At 44.8% G+C, this 16,468-nt stretch overlaps 1 protein-coding gene across 4 annotated transcripts in view; it reads right to left on the bottom strand.

Moving 5' to 3' along the window:
- Nucleotides 1-22: 22 nt before the first annotated feature.
- Ubn1 (ubinuclein 1) overlaps nt 23-16,468 on the bottom strand; it is a 32,787-nt gene continuing 16,341 nt past the window's right edge. For 3 of the 4 annotated variants that reach the window (XM_085694626.2, XM_085694625.2, XM_048433133.3), the window contains 11 exons: nt 14,540-14,610; nt 12,772-12,901; nt 12,530-12,648; nt 12,000-12,128; nt 11,671-11,817; nt 10,789-10,839; nt 10,649-10,691; nt 8,004-9,224; nt 4,495-4,744; nt 4,172-4,261; nt 23-2,246 (listed from right to left, as the gene is read on the bottom strand). In XM_085694626.2, the coding sequence (XP_085550752.1) occupies nt 2,197-2,246; nt 4,172-4,261; nt 4,495-4,744; nt 8,004-9,224; nt 10,649-10,691; nt 10,789-10,839; nt 11,671-11,817; nt 12,000-12,128; nt 12,530-12,648; nt 12,772-12,901; nt 14,540-14,610 (2,301 nt within the window). In that variant the 3' untranslated portion in view covers nt 23-2,196. The remainder of the gene's footprint in view (nt 2,247-4,171; nt 4,262-4,494; nt 4,745-8,003; nt 9,225-10,648; nt 10,692-10,788; nt 10,840-11,670; nt 11,818-11,999; nt 12,129-12,529; nt 12,649-12,771; nt 12,902-14,539; nt 14,611-16,468) is intronic. The other variant, XM_085694627.2, reaches the window with a different exon arrangement.

Genomic DNA, 16,468 nt, shown 5'->3' with positions numbered 1-16,468 from the left:
ACAAAAGAATGAGGAAAGACAGTTTGGAAACCTCAAAACAATTTATTGAGTTGCTTTATACAAGATTAACAATTTCCACACCACCCCCTAACACCAACATAGTTGCTGCACAAAAGCCACAGCCCCTCTCACACCTAAGAAACGGCCACGCCTGGTTAAGTGCTCAGAGCCTTGCACCCACCAAAGAAACCCTTGCATCCCACTGAGCGCTCTCTACCCCCACCCTCTGCTGTAGCCAGGCCGCAGGTCTCCCTGGCCATGGCTGTTTAAGTCACTCACTCTTTCATTACCACAAATAAAGCATAAACAAGGAAAAGAAATCTCATAAACTCCCCATCAAAGAAACATTTCCCTGAGGCAAGAGGCATCGCTAGATTCCTAAAGATGAGGGCATCCTGCTCTAGCTGCACACGCAGTGGCACATGGGGAGGAGGGAGCACCAAAGGGGTGGGGTGCTGGGGCCCGTTGTTTGACGGGCAGAGGAGCCTGGAGAGTTCCCACTGCTCAGCTTTGCTGGCGGCCTCAGCTCTGCTTAGAGCTCAGCTATACAAATCTCTTCTTTGGCTCTTTTTGCTACTACCTAAGACTATTCTGTAAACAAACTGGAAATCCAAGTTGCAAAAAATATATGTAATAAAAGGATAAGGAATCCACATGGCCCAATGTGAAAACAATTGGTTCTTCCATACAAAAGGAATCAGAACAGAGGCCAGACCAAAGAATTGACAAAGGTCTTGTGCCCAAAAAGGTGGAAAGGTGACCACCTTCACAGAAACGGAGAGCTACTGAGTTCCACATCCTTGAGGCAGGAACCAAAAGCACACTGGACTCACCCTGGGTGCACACTGAGTGCTGACCACCTTCCCAAATGTCTGGCTAGGCAGTCAGCCAGACCCACTGTGTGGTAGATTTATAAGATAGGCAAGGGCCCTCCAAGTCCAAATGAAATAGCCACTGGGTGAGTGTGATAGCCTAGTGATGGAAGCTCTGTAGTTACTATTTTTTGTCCTCTGTCGACTCTCCAGACTCTCTGCACATCCCCCTAAGACCACACAAAAGCTCACTGTCCAGAGAGCACCAGTACCCCAGACCTGTTTTCTGTGGCAGAGGCTTCAGAGAGGCCTGTCCTGCAGCTCTGCCAGAGAGATTTCTAAGAATAAGACAGAGTGGAATGTCTACCTGTGGCTTGGAACCCCTGGGCTCAAGACACAGAGGACTGATGGGCTCCCTGCAGCCCATCTGCATAAACTCTAGAAAAACAAAACAGAGCTGTAGCTCCATGGGAACCTGGGATTTGGGGGCTCAGATGACTTTCAAGTCAGGACGGCACAGATTATGATGTGCAGTCATAAAAAAAAACCAATTAAATAAAACTGTCTTAAATACAGACTAGCTTTAAAAAAAGGTCTTCATCTCAGATCCACTCAGTGGGCTGAATGGATAGATTAGAGTTGTCAAAGTCTGCTCCACCAAAAAGGCACTGGAATTAAGTCTTCCTATAATGTGATGTGTGAAGAGCAGTCCCATTCTATCCAATGCATTCAATGGTAATGACGAAAACAGCCCAAGATAGGTGTCTTTAAAAATCCTACCACGATTGTTGAATCTATAAAGATCTTTTTCTCTTTAAGAGCTTCATTGTCATGTTCTGAGGAGAAACTGGCCCCTATAAGAGCACACATTAGGTGTTCTTAGTATTTTGCAAGATTTCCCACCTGTGGCTCTGGCCTGGATCTTGTCCTCTTGAGCACACAGCCTGAGGATGGGACAGAATCACAACCATCCAGGGATTCTACTGTGGCCAGGAGTCCCTGATCAGTAGGGAGCTCTGAGATACACCAAATGCCAGGAGTTGGGCAGATCTAGAACACAGTAGCCAACAAATGTGCCACAGGAGCTCACGCACACCATGTTTCCCAACACAGTCTAGGCACACTTCTCAGCCCAGAGCTGCCCCTTGATGTCGTCCAGCGACAAAGCCATGAGGCCCCGAGCACCAGGTCAGTAAGTGCTTTGTGAGCAGTACAAGCTGCCCCTTGGTTGAAGGCCCATCAGAAGTGCTAAGAAGTGCTCCATTTCAAACTTGTTCCTGCTCCAGGATAAAAGTAGAGGGCAGGAAGAGCACAGCAAATGTCTGTTATCAGAGACCTACATGTTGGGCTTCCTCCTAGACCTTGATTCCATCCTCCAAAGTGGTCACAATTTCCTCGGTACAACAGGCCCTTTCCCATGAAGCTGTGAAGCATCTAGAAAATAAGCAAAAACAGAATATTCTTTAAACACTCCAATTCCTTTATGACATTAACAACTTCACAAGGAAAGTAAGCAGCAAATGTCCCCAAACAGTGGCTGTGTGCATTGCTTCTTGGAGCGTCCTGCATCATGCATGAGCACTAGCACTGTGCAGGCAGGGGGCCATGGAGCACTCTCTATAGAACAGGCACTCTGCAACGTGACAAGGACAGCTGCAAGGCCTGATGACCACACAGAATCCAGACAATATCCACCCTCTTGCCATCAAAATGCACTCAGGTACCAGAGGGACAAAGACAAAAGCATCAGCATCAAGTCTACGTGGGAGAAAGGAAAAGCAGAGCAGAAACAAGTTTCAGCTCCTGGCTAACCCATTTTGTGTGACTGCTCTTCTGCTTGCCTCCAATACTTTTTCTTTTACTCTTTGTGGTACTGGTAATGATCCCAGGGCTTTAGATATGCTAGGCAAGTGCTCAGTCATGAACTACATCCCCAACCATTCATACAGCTTTGGAAGACAGAGGATGGGGTGAGGTGGGGGGTTGGGGAAACACGATAGGAAAATAGTGTAAGAAATGTTTTTCCCTTTCTATCAGTCTCCCTCCTCTCCCTGTTGACTGAAAACTCCATAGATCCAGAGTCTGTTTCCAGTGGTTCTTCAATCACTTTGTTTCTCTCAAAAAAAGCCATTTCCAAAGCAGGTGGAAGTGGCACCATCTCACTTTCACACCACACGGGCTCTCTGGAGCTGGGGAGGTACCCACACTGCACTTAATCCGAGTAGCAGCCACCAGTGTTGAAAGTCCTCAGATGTGACTGCTTCTTCAGAGGACAGGAATGACTACTGACCCTGACTTTGCTCCTCAAAGGGTTTCCCACTGTGGAGACCTACAAACTCGCCCTCATCCTAACAAGACCTCCAGCATTCACTACAGAGTTCTCAGCTTTAAGACATTGGAACAAGAAACACACAAGCAGATCACAAAGCAGACAAGGAGTTGGGAGCCCTGACTGTCCATGAGTTGGTGAAAGGCACACATAGCCCTAGAGTCTGCATCTGACATAGCCCTACACAAATCCCCATGTTCCCTAAGCTCAGTCCTGTTCTCCCCAGTACAGTCCTGGGTCCTGTTTGGAACAGGTCTAAAGTGCTAAGAACACTAGGTCAAAATCAGGTTCCCATCGGGCTCCTAAGCCAAAATCCCATGAGGTGTCTATATGAAAGAATCCAGGAGAGAGTGAGGCCAGTCCACTTATTACAAGATGTCTGCCTATGATAACTATTTCCCATTCTCATGCTCTCAAGCTGGTAGCATATGTACCCAGGGCTCTTAGAGCTGCCTACTTTCAGAAGCACCATTCTGTCAGGAGATATTGGCTTTATTAATGGTGCATTTCCAAATCTGTTTTAAAGGAAGGTTACACCAGGGTGGACTGACAGTTGCTTCTCTTTCGGGTTCATACTAAATGAACTATGTTCTCTCCCTATTCTGTGGCTATTTAATCATTTCAAAGAGCATCTGCCACCTGACAATGCCTGGCAGGTGTATAGGATTTCATCATGAAGGCCCTAAAGTGCTTGGTTAGCCTTTGGTGGACAAGAGCCACCATTACCTTTCTTCTTTTTAAATGCACATTAAAGGTTGGAACACTTCTGTTTCCAGGCTCTACCATATACTGTTGTCACGCAGGCTAAGTCATACCCAGTGGCCATTCCAATAGGAAATCAGGAAAAGCCTGATAATAGGCTTATATTATTCTGGAACCCAAAGCCAAAGAGTCAGAGCCTCAAAAGACAAAGCAAAATACAGAACAGTGATGATGAAGCAGGGATGGCTAAAAGTGCTGGCGGCAAAGCACCAAGGGTGGAGGGGTATGGTGCACAAGGCTCATGGCACACTGCCCATCTGGCATTTACCTGGCAGACTCTGTGGGACATGGGTGGACACAGCAGCATGTGGGAGAGGCGCTGTGTGGGGTGGGCTGGAGTGCAAGCCAGCCAGAAGACCTGAGAGAAAACAGGAAGGGAGAGAACAAAACACACACATTGAAGACAGAACAGAAAAGCAGCTTGGGAGATCCAGAGCCCCAGGTAACCTGTGGGCCAGTCTGGAACAAAACAGCTACTCCAGGTACTAAGCAGCTTCCCTGGACAAGGGATGCTCCCACAGTCACACCAAACACATACAAGACCCAACATGGCACACAAGATAGGAACAGAGGCAGGAGATAAGAACTTACTGTGGCTGAGGCCATGGTGGAAGGTCCCAGGGGCAGGGCCTGTAACAATGGCGTCCTTAGAGACCCCTGCTTTGGCAGAGGAGTCTGAACTGAAGGAGAGCACATGAAGTGGAAATGGGACAGGGGCTATGATTCCCAGTGAGTTTGAGTTCATAGCCCCCGGAAGCTTGGGATTGCTGGACTTATAGGTTGAAGGCAGCAGGCTTAAGGGAGAGGTGTTGGACAGCAGCACTGCCCCTCCGGTTCCTTTCTGGGGAGGAAACACACACACAGTAAGAACCTCACCTGTGAGAGTCCCTACTACTCAAGCACTCAAAAGAGGATTGAGGAAGTGTCTATAAGCCAGCATCTAGAGGCTTCCAGGGTACACAGACAATTTAAAAAATTGTAAATATGGCCAGGAGGTGGTGGCGCACACCTTTAATCCCAGCATTTGGGAGGCAAAAACAGGGAGATCTCTGAGTTCAAGATCAGTCTGGTCTACAAGAGCTAGTTCCAGGACAGCTAGGGCTGTTACACAGAGAAACCCTGTCTCAAAAAATTCCTCCTCACCCAAAAATCCAAAGTAAATATGTTTCTTTTGTGAAGCATGTAAGTAATATACCATGTATGAGCCAGGCAGTGGTGGCGCATGTCTTTAATCTCAGCACTCAGGAGGCAGAGGCAGGTGGATTTCTGTGAGTTTGAGGTCAGCCTAGTCTATGGCATGAGTTCCAGGACAGTTAAGGTTACACAGAGAAACCCTGTCTCAAAACAAAAAATATATATAGTTATAAAATATATACTATATATAGATGTCTATAATGCATACAAACTCATAGATATACAAATATAGAATAAAAAAATTTATATATACTCATATTTTAAATTTATTATATAAATCTATATAATACATACATGGGCAGGGATGGCTCAGTGAGGACCTTTGTGTTTTTTGTTTGTTGGTTTGTTTTTTGGTTTTTCAAGACAGGGTTTTTTCTGTGTAGCCCTGGTTTGTCCTAGAACTGAGAACTCAAGAGGTCTACCTGCCTCTGCTCCCAAGTGTTGGAATTAAAGGCATGTGCTGCCATTGTCTGGCTGTTGCAGTTTTTAAAATTCGGCTATGCTTCTAGAGGGTCCGGGTTGGACTTCCAGCACCTCTTATGGTGGCTCACAATGGTCTTAACTACAGTCCCAACAGATCCAACATTCTTCTCTGGCCTCTGTGGGCACCAGTCATGCACATGGTATACATACAGACAAAACAATCATACACACACACACACACACACTTAAAAAAACAAAAAACCAGAAGTTATCTAGAAGAGCCCAGGATCCCATCCAAAGCCTTCATAAGTATAAACAGTGTGGCAAGATTCTCATTCAAAAAGATCCAACTGAAAATGGTTCCCCCATACACATCCATGTTCACATAAAAGTGAACACTACTGTCCCATTATTGGTCTTTTAAAGTTAATTGGAAAAGAAAGCTTCATTGTAGCACTATGGTGGAATGTGGCTGGTAAAATCTAACTGCACCAGATCATAATTAAATTTTCAATGAGACTAGCTAGTACATACTCATGAACCCTGACACCACAGTAAGTTAAAAAATAAACTAAAAGAAGTCCTGTTTAGCTGGACACGGTGGCACACACCTTTAATACCAGTACTCAGAAGGCAAAGGCAGGTGTGTGTGCTTTCGTTTAATGGGCTGAGTTGCAGCTTATCCACTATATGCCCTTATCTTACTTATAGATATTTCAAGAAGATCATGGATCATCACAAAAAGCGTAAGTCTTAATAGAGATTTTCACCATGGCTGCAAACCTCAATCAAAGGGCTTATAGAAAACAGGAAGTCCTTGTTCTATTTTTGAGACAGAGTCTCATAATAGGCCCACACTGGTCTATTATGTAGCTGATCCTGCTGACTCTACCTCTCAGTGCTGAGGTTACAAACATGCACCACTGCTGGGCAGTGGTAGCACATGCTTTTAATCCCAGCACTCGAGAGGCAGAGGCAGGCGGATCTCTGTGAGTTCAGGGCCAGCCTGGTCTACAGAGTGAGTTCCAGGACAGGTTCCAAAGCTACAGAGAAACCCGGTCTTGAAAAAACCAAAAACCAAACAAAGAAAAAAAAAAAAAAAACCAAAACAAGTATGTAGCACCATGCCCAGTTAGTGTAGTGCTGGGGACCACATCCAGGGCTTCACGTTAGTCATTCTACCAACTGAGCTATAGCCCCAACCTATAATGTATTGTTAAGGCAACATTAAGGCAATAGTTTCCCTTTTTCCTTTTTTTCCTAGCAGTAGAGAGGATTCAATGTAAGACTTTGTGCATGTACTGTGAGATAGAGCCTCAGCTCTGAGGCCCGAGTTTAAATCCCCAGAACCCATATAAAACTGGGTGTAGTGACATGAGTCTGTAACCCAGTACACCTACAAGATGAGAAGCTTTATAAACTCAAGGGCCAGCTAGCCTGGTATAGCAGTGAACAACAAAGAGATCCTGTCTCAAACAAGACAGAAGGTGAAGTCTGAACTCAACACACACCATGTTACATGTGCTCCCACTCATACAAACATGTGTGCATACACCATTTTTTTTTTTCTTTTCTACTGGAAACTAATGTGTACAGTCACTATTCAGAGAGGCAGGGAGAATCAAGACCTTGATGGACTGACCTATCTACACCTTTTTTCTTTTGGTTTTACAACACAGGGTTTATTTGTGTAGCCCTGGCTATCCTGGAACTCACTCTATAGACTAGGCTAGCATCAAACTCAGATATCTGCCTGCCTCTGCCTCCCCAGTACTGAGATTAAAGACATGCACCACCACCATCTGGCTTATGTGTTTTTAACTGCTGAGCCATCTCTCCAGATCCCTTTTTAATTTAAGACAGGATCTCATGTATTCAGACTGGTCTCAAACTAGATATGTAACCAAAACTGGCTTTGAACTCCTGATTCTCCTGCTTCTATCTTTGGGATTACAGATGTGCAACACAACCCTGGCCAGATTTCTAAATTTATATACACAACTCACAACACACCTTCCCTGCTAGGTCAAACCACCTTTGACCTAGTCTATTAGAGAACTATTAGAGTCTATTAGAGAACTACAACCAGAAGGTACTGCCGGTTTGTGCTGAGGCTAAACATTTTCTGACTACCACCTGACTAATAGCTGAAGGTACCGTTATTTAGAGGGGAGAGCAGGTTGTGGCGCACACTCTACTCCTCGCAGGCTCAATCTCTCCAGGAACCCAATGCCAACAGATATTCCCTTCCCTTTCCCCTTCCAGTTCCCCTACTAAAAAAACATTCAGGTAATACCAGTCCTCCAACCACCAGTAAAAGTGAGACTAAACAGGAAATCCAGTACTCTCTCTAGTATCTAATCTCACTTACTGTCCCCTACCTGGCTTTCTGTTTCAGACTACATTTGAAAACCAGGGCAAGGCAAGCAGCATTGTCCCCAAATGCCCTCAGTAGGGGTAGGTTGCAATACTGGGATACTCACTGGCAAGGAGGTAGACGATGTCACACTACTAACTGCAGCAGGCTTCAGGGAGGAGGTCAGTAACTTTGCCACTCCCTGGGTCCCACCACCAGAATCTCCATTTGGACCTCCAGGAGGAGCCACCAGGGTCAGCTTCTGAGAAACAGGTGTTTTTTTCACAGCTGAAGTTGGGGCAGCTCGGCTTGAAGGCTGTCCCGCTGAGGGAGACTGCACACCAGGTAGCAAGGTCCCAGAAACAGAGCTCTGTACTTGGGCTCCTCCAGGAGATGGACTACTAGTAGAAGCCCCATGTTTAGAGACTGAGCCAGCAAAGGGGTTATTCTTATAAGATGGTCCCACAGTGCTGGCTGGATGCTGCTTTGCTGGATGGCTCAGGGTACTGGAGGATGAGGCTGTGTTCTTATGAGAGCTGCTGCTGGAGGCTGGTGAACTTCCAGAGGAGGCTGGCATAGTGGCATGGAAGGCCTGGCCTTTGGTTGCTGTCTTTACCACCTGCAGGAGGGAACGATGACACTGTGGAGAGGCAGGCTTTGGGCCTTGCAGCTTGTTGACAAAGGGGGCTGGGGGTGTGAAGCTTTTCTGCTGTTGAGTGCCTGCATGAAAGACTTTGACTTGGGAGCTAGGCATGGGAGCTGCTGCCTGGGCTCCATGAGACGTCCGTGGCAAACTATGGTGCTTTGCTTTGGACTGGTGCAATTCAGACATACCCTTGCTGAGGGTAGCTTGGCAGGACAGCTCTTTGTAGCCAGAACTCTCTGGCTTTTTCTCCTGAGAGGACTGCCCCAGTGCTAGAGCCTGTTCAGCCAGAAAATTGAGAGGTGACTGCAGAGCATTAGTGGGTGGTGGTGCAGAAGAGCCAGGCTTTGCAAAGTTCCGTTTCTCTTCTGTACACAAAACACCAGCAACTTTTTCTGTTGGTGTTTTGGAGGGTACAGGCAGTGTGAATTCAGAACTGCTGGCGGCTCTGTTGTTCAATACAGCCAGTTCTTTAGATACAGCTTCCACAGAAGAGGCTGGATTCTGGGCTAAGTCTTCATCCAGTGAGTCCTCCAGGGTGATAGGTACAGGGTCAGTGAGGCCACAAGCTGCCTGGGATGAATGCTCCCTACTAGTTGCTCCAATGCTCAGGCCTCCACCCTGATGTTCTGAAAGCAAAGTAGTGGGACCGCCAAGCTGTCCTGATGAGATAGAAACTTTTTTGTCAGGCTTAGCAGATGATTCCTAAAGAAAAGCAGAGATGCTCACAGTTAGAAGTATTCAAAGATAACAATAGTGGCCTGTTACAGGGATGTCAACAAGAGAAATGGGTAATTATAAGACAAGTGATGCATGAGAGTAGGTACCATGCCTGCCTTGCCTTGTAGTACTATCTGGCATTTGCCTAGCTGGTGGAGGTTGATTTTAGGCCAACATGCTTTGCCACAAAGTACAACCATGCCCACAGTAAAATTTTTCTTCTTTTAGTTTCTGAAATAGTGTAAGACTTGCTCAGACACTCTGTTGATTAGTGTTATATCAACTGTCTAATGCAAGCTCGAGTCATTTTAGAAGAGGTAATCTCAGTTGAGAAAACACCCACACAAGGCTGGCCTGTGGGCAAGCCTGTGGTGCATTTTCTTGATTGATGATTGATACAAAAGGACCCAGCTCACTGTGGGCACTTTCCACTCCTGTGCTGGTAGTCCTGAGTGCTATACAAAAGCAGACTGAGTAAGCAACACTCCTCTATGGCCTCTGTACCAGTTCTTGTCTCCAGGCTTTTGCCCTGCTTGAGTTCCTGTCCTAACTTCCCTGGATGATGAACTATGTTGTAAGGTAAAATAAACCCTTTTCTCCCCAAGTTGCTTTTAGTCATGGTGTTTTATCACAACAATAGAAAGCTAACCAAGACAATCTGCTGACAGTCACACTATCTGGAATGCTCCTGACTGAAATTAGACTAATGAGAATTACTTTCAATTAACTTACTTTTCCTCAATACCTGACTCACCAGCCATTCTCATGGTAACAGAAATGGGATCTACATCATTGCTCCTGCATCCCAGTACTTATTAACACAGTATGTTCTCACATATTGTAGGAACCTTTCAGATACTCAGGAATAAACAATTTAAACATCTGTTCTAACAATCGCTTTAAGTAGGGCTAAGGGAACAGCAAACTCAACAGGTAAAAGTTTGGCAAGGACCAATGCTCCCCAGTGAGAGATTTCTGCGATCTCTAAGATGTTTTTCACATTTCTGTGCTCCATCCACTACTTCCCTGTGATTCTCCCAGGTAACTAACAGAGCCACTTCTCCTTTCTGCTACTGTTACAAACTAATTGGCCATAGCAGGAATATACTGCCTCCCTAAGAGGTCTACTACACCGCTGAGCTTTCATATTTACAGTGACCTTGTCCTGTGCTTCTTTGGAGTTGCGTCAAACTCTACTGAGTCTCGCAGCAACTGGGCTGGCTGAGTACTGCTGTGAAAAACTGAAGTTAGAGAGAGAGGGTTAAAGGCTCTGCTTAGAAGCCTGCCTTGTTCAAGAGTGCCACCTGAATAACTATTCTCAGTGAAGCTTACCAAGCAGCCATGAGCAGTCAAGACATTTCCTGAGCATGGCTTCAGAAACGGCACATAGCCAAAGCAAGCTGACTCACCTTCACCTTGACTTTTGAGGGAGCTATTACTTTCTTCTTGGCCCTGTTCGAAGAAATAAACACAGAAATGGTTCAAAAGAGGTCCTAAAGAGGAGATTAAAATAGCAGCATCCCAAGAAATAAAACACTGAGGTACTTACAGAAGTGACGTCAGGTGCCCATGGCCTCGCCGGCTCTCTTTAAATAGAGTCCTGAAAGAAAAAGGGCTAGGTTATCATATCTGCCCCAGCATGCCACAACTCTACTTCTAGAGCTTCCCTGGAGACCCTGATACTCAGTGGCACTTAATCTACCTGACTAGACAGCCACAAATCAGCTGACGGGCCTAATATGACCTCACCAACTCAAAGCCAAGCATCCAGGACCTACTAAGAAAGTCAGTGGCTGTGCTGCAACCTCTCAAAGTCACAAGTTCCCTAAGACAGTGGTACTTTTCTTACTGGTATTCTAAATCCACCTAAGGAGACAATGTGAAGTAACACATATAGCATGTCTTTTTTCCCTCAGAGAAACTTAACAAAATTTATCTTCATATAACATATTCTATAAGGAAAGAATAATAATTCCCAAGGTTCCACCATCTGTCTAAATCACTGATGAATCAATCACTGTCTTTATTTAACCTCCCATGCCCTACATAAAAAAGACATGCTCCATTCATGGGTGGCAACACACGTAAAGGAGCTTCTGGGACAGAAGCTCAACACTAGGCTCCCACATTGAATTAGCACTGCACCCTGTGAATCTATGAAGTCCCGAAGACGACTTCAATCTCTCAGCCTCTGGTAGAGTCATTGCATCAAAACAACAAAGTTCATACTGTGATGAAATGAAAATACAGCCAATCCTCTGACTAAAGTAGGACAAACACTCTACAAGTAAGATCTCTCTTTTAAGGATAAGAAGACTCCTTTATAGATCCCATTATGTCCCTAGGTACTCAAGTGACATCAGAATTGAATCAACAAGACAGTGACTTCTAAGGGAAGGGATCACTGTCAGCCTAGACTAGCCTGTCTCACCTGGCCTGCATCCAGCCTTTGGGCCACAAAGGCTTGACCTCAGCATCCAAAAAGGCTTTCACACAGTCCTCCCAGGCCTGAGCCTTGCTGTTCCTCTCCAGATCACGGCTCTCCAGTTTGATCTTCACCACCTGGCACAGAAGCTCCCTGAGAAGCAGAGAGAGATCAGAAACTTCCCACCACCCCAAATGCTGTTTCACAGTTGTCACTGTGTGCTTTCAGCAACCCATGAAAGTAATTAATCCTAACCTTCATTAGTAATATGGGGACAGGCTCAGACACTGGTCTCACAAACCCTCCAATGACGCAAGGTCCCAGATTGTGCACACCTGATTTCATCATTCCACTGGAATTTCTTCCGGGGTCCCATTATCCTCCGGCCCCCCTTTTCTTCATCTTCTTCCTCATCAGAACAAATTCGTTCTCTCTGCTCCTTGTCTTTCTCTTCCTCCAGCATCCTACAGAGGGAACAGAAAGAACCTTGAGGTCCTCCTGCCCACCAGCTTCCCCCTCCCTCCTCCCTTCTACAATATTCTCCTTGATTTAAGATCAGAAAATGCTGAAAAGCCTAGAATTGTGTTGGAAATGTAATACTGAGAAGTGTAAAAAGAAGAGACAGTGACCCAGAGAAATGGCTCAGTGGTTAACAGCATGTACAGCTCTTACAGAGGATCCAAATTCAGTTCCCAGCACCCCAGTTCACAACCACCTGTAACTACAGCTCCAGGGTATCTGACTTTCTCTTCTGGATGCTGTAGGCACATGCACATTTCTACACACAGACTCACACAAATAATTTTAAGAAGGGGTAGAAGATACAGGAAAATAATGACACCCAAGTGAGACGGGACACACTTACTTAGCAACCTTTGCTTGTGTGTGTGCTTGGCATTCATCCTGGTACTTGGCCACCTGCTCAGGCATGGCCCTACCAATGGCATCCTTGAGTTTCTGGAGTGGTTCCTTTAGGCGCCCACCCTGCAAAGAAAGGACAAAGTCCAGGTTTGATTCATGCACCACTCTCACACTGAGGACCCACAAGAGGCTATCAAAAGGAGAAGATGCAGCATATATGATCCCTGTGCAGACGCTGCCACCCACCTGTTCATAGAGGTGAAGTTTCCGAGCACGCTTGACCAAAGCATCCTTGCTACAGGGCAGGAATGAAGCCAGATAAGCAAACACCCCAGAACGGATTTGGCTAGTCAGCTCCCGGGTTTGCACCTCTATGCTGAAAACCACAACACAGTAATTAATGGCATGCAGCTTGGTGCAAGTTTCATCTTCCTTAGGTTGCAGTCTAGAGAAGAAAGGTAGGTACCAAAAGCAGTCTGAACCTTATATTGATGGAGACAATATAACCACGTAGCCACAGCAACAAAATCTCCAACAATAACATAAGGAAAAACTCTCAAGCTTAATGAATTTGGCTAGGAAAAGAGGGTCAAAGCTCTTAGGTCAAGGATAAGATCAAGTCAAAGGTAGCCAAAAGAACAAAGCCAAGAAGTAGACGGTGGTGGCATATGTCTTTAATCCCAGCACTTAGAAAGTAGAGGCAGGTGAATCTTTCTAGGCTTGAGGCCAGTTTGGTCTACTGAGTGAGTTCCAGTGCAGCCAAGGCTACATAGAGAAACCCTGTTTTGAAAAGAGAGAAGGTGGTGGTGGGGGGGGGCGCGGGGTATGAGCATTAAAACAAAAAAAATAAATAAAAGCTTTAAAAGTGAAATTGCTTGGGATTGCCACGAAATACTTTCCAGCAACATTTTGAAGATTACTTTTTCTTTCTTGTTTTTTCCCTGTTCTTTTGTTTTGTTTTGTTTTTTTAAGACAGGGTTTCTCTGTGAAATAGTCCTGGCTGTTCTGGAACTCACTCTGCAGACCAAGAAGGCTCAAACTCATAGAGATCCACCTGCCTCTGCCTCCCAAGTGCTGGAATTAAAGGCATGCGCCATCACCACCCAGTGATTGGTTCTTCTTTTATGCAGGATATTTTGCCTGCACATATATGTGTTTATCACACGTGCATGCCTGGTACCCATGAAAGTCAAAAGAGGGCACTGGATCCCATGAACTTGAAGTTAAGGAGTCAGTTGTTAAGGACAGTTGTGAATCACCATGAGGGTGCTAGGAACCAAACCCAGGTCATCTGCAAGATCAATGGCACATTCTCTTATCCACTAAATCATCTCTCCAGCCTTCTCCAGCATGTTTTTATGTTTCAGTTACTAGTTCTACCCATGATCATGAGATCAGGAAAATATGCACCTCTATAGTTTCTCCACCTGGACAAACAGGAAAAGCCTGAGCTTTCTGTATATAGCACAATCAAATGGGTTCTTTATTGACACAAAATTCTGACCTGACCCTCAGGTGCTCTTTGAGGCCCTGTGCTTCCTGAGCCAAAAGGTCCATCCACATCCTATTCAGTGGGCATTTATGGAAACATTCTCAAGCCTTGACAACTGTTCTTACATTGAAAAAAAAAAATCCTCTGTTGGCCTGACATAGAGATTTTGTTTAGATTTGTATACTTGTCCTTTCTAATCCAGTCCACACAGCAAAGTACCCAGATGTTTGGGGATCTGGGGATGATGGGATGAAATGTACTGGGAGCACATGTAAAAACAAGAATGAACTCTGAGAGGCACCCCATGCAGAACAAACCTGAGGTTACCAAATTGTCACTCATTCTTCTGGATTCTCTCTTTTCATCTCATGTTTGCCAAGAAATCCTCTTCCAATAGGTCATGACAATACACATATTACAGCATTTTAATAATGTCTGTAAAGCCTATCATTATGGAGACAGGGATCTAGTGTCCCTGTTTCATTCTAAGTAGGAAAACAGAGACAAACATATTATACTCACTCTAGCAGGATGCCATTAATATCTTGAGTGAAAAACTTCTGTTTGCTCTCTCCCTCAGCAGCTCTGGCAGCCTGATTCACAGTAGACAGTAACAAATATTAGTGCCCTTTCCCCATTCACAATTTCCCTCACACTCACTAGCAGGCACAGAATCACTGTTCCCAAAGAGCACCTGCCAGCAAAACACTTCCCACCATCTTCCTGACTATACCCCAGCCCCCCCAGATTAAAAATTATAAAGCTGATGCAATGCCTGTGGGCAAGTTTCTTGGGACCTACAATACTAATCACGGAATAAAAAAGCAGTGATCTTGAGGAATCTGGTCAGAGGCCAGCTCAACTAGTAACCCTGCATCTGTGTACAGACGCTTACCAACTACACTGTAAATTGGAATTTCTACACTGTCAGTGGTAGAAAAGCAACTAAGACCTTAAGCAAACCTACAAGATTTAAAGCAGTAGTTCTCAATCTTCCTAACACTGTGACCCTTTAGTACAATTCCTCATGTTGCGGTGACCCAACCATTAAATTATTTTTGTTGCTAAAAAAAAAACAAACTCATAACTGTAATTTTACTACTGTTATGATTTGTAATGTAAATATCTGTGTTTTCCAATGGTCTTAGGCAACCTCCAAGGGGTCTCAACCCGCAAGTTGAAAACCACTGATTTAAAGGTTTTTATGTATGAAAAATTATGGAAAGTAGTAAAAAAAAAATACTGTGTACTCCAGCCATACCTAATACCCAGAGAGAAGCCTCCTACTAGAAAAGAAATTATTGTGTAATTTCAGTACTTAAGGATATCCTTTGAAAATCTGTAATATACTTAACGGTATCTCACACCCAGAATCTTGAAATAATACATGATACTGAAGATGACACTTGGGAACAAGCCTAGAGATCCCTGAAGTGATTCTCTCTTGGCTGCACATGGAAGTTACCTAGGCAGCTTTCCCTACCCAAGGCCAATAACCACAATCTTGGGAATTGGGTCTGAGGAATGTATGTTCTTGAGAAGCGGCCCAAACATCTTCTTGAGAAGTGGCCCAAACATTAGTTCTCTCAAAATAACACATGGTGCTTTGAGAACCACTGACCTAAACCAAAGAAATACTGACCTGAGACATTAAGGCAGAGCACACTTTCTGAAATCAGACTTTAAATAAATTGAGGACAAAGTGACTGTGGAATAGATATATAAATCTTAAATCTCTGCCTTCCTCTAATTGCAGTCTCTGGGTCCCTCTGACTATGCCATTAGGTCTTTTACCCACTCCCCACCAGAAACAGGTTTCAGAAGCTGAAACTGACCTTCAATTCCTGATCTTCAGGCCTCCACCTCCCAAGAGCTAAGATCAGCATGAAAATAGAATTTTTCCCCAAAATGTCACTCTCTCTTGTGGGTGATAGGAATAGAGGCATAAGCTACTATGTATGGCTAAGGACATGCAATTTCTTATACTTTCAAAAGCATTCAGAATTCTACCTTGGTGTGTGACAGAGGAGCATGTCAAGTGTCCTTCTCAATCACTCTCTGCTTTATTCCTTTGAGGTAAGGTCTCTCTCTAAACCTGGAATTCAATCTTTTTAGCTCAGCTTTTAGCCAGCAAGCCCACTGATCCTTCTGTTCCACCCCACCTGAGAGCACTAAGTGTAGTTACAGATACATGCTAGACCATACTTAGCTTTGTTATATAAATTCTAGAATCCAAAACTCAGGTCCTCATGGTTATACAACTAACTAGTACTCTTAACCACTGAGCCATCCCTCTGGCTCCTAGCCTTGAACTCTTGATTCTATCCTTTACTTCGAGAACTGCAATTAAAGGGCATGCAGGCTATAAACTTATTTTATTAAGCCATTTCTCCAGTACTTCAGAACCTTTCTACCTGTATAACCCTTTAAAAACTTTCTTTCTGAAGCCTT

Source organism: Myodes glareolus, chromosome 9 (genome assembly GCF_982192425.1).
Source record: "Myodes glareolus chromosome 9, mMyoGla1.1, whole genome shotgun sequence".
NCBI lineage: Eukaryota > Metazoa > Chordata > Mammalia > Rodentia > Cricetidae > Myodes > Myodes glareolus.
The sequence above is the reverse complement of the archived record's forward strand: the minus strand, read 5'-3'. Positions and strand labels throughout refer to the sequence as shown.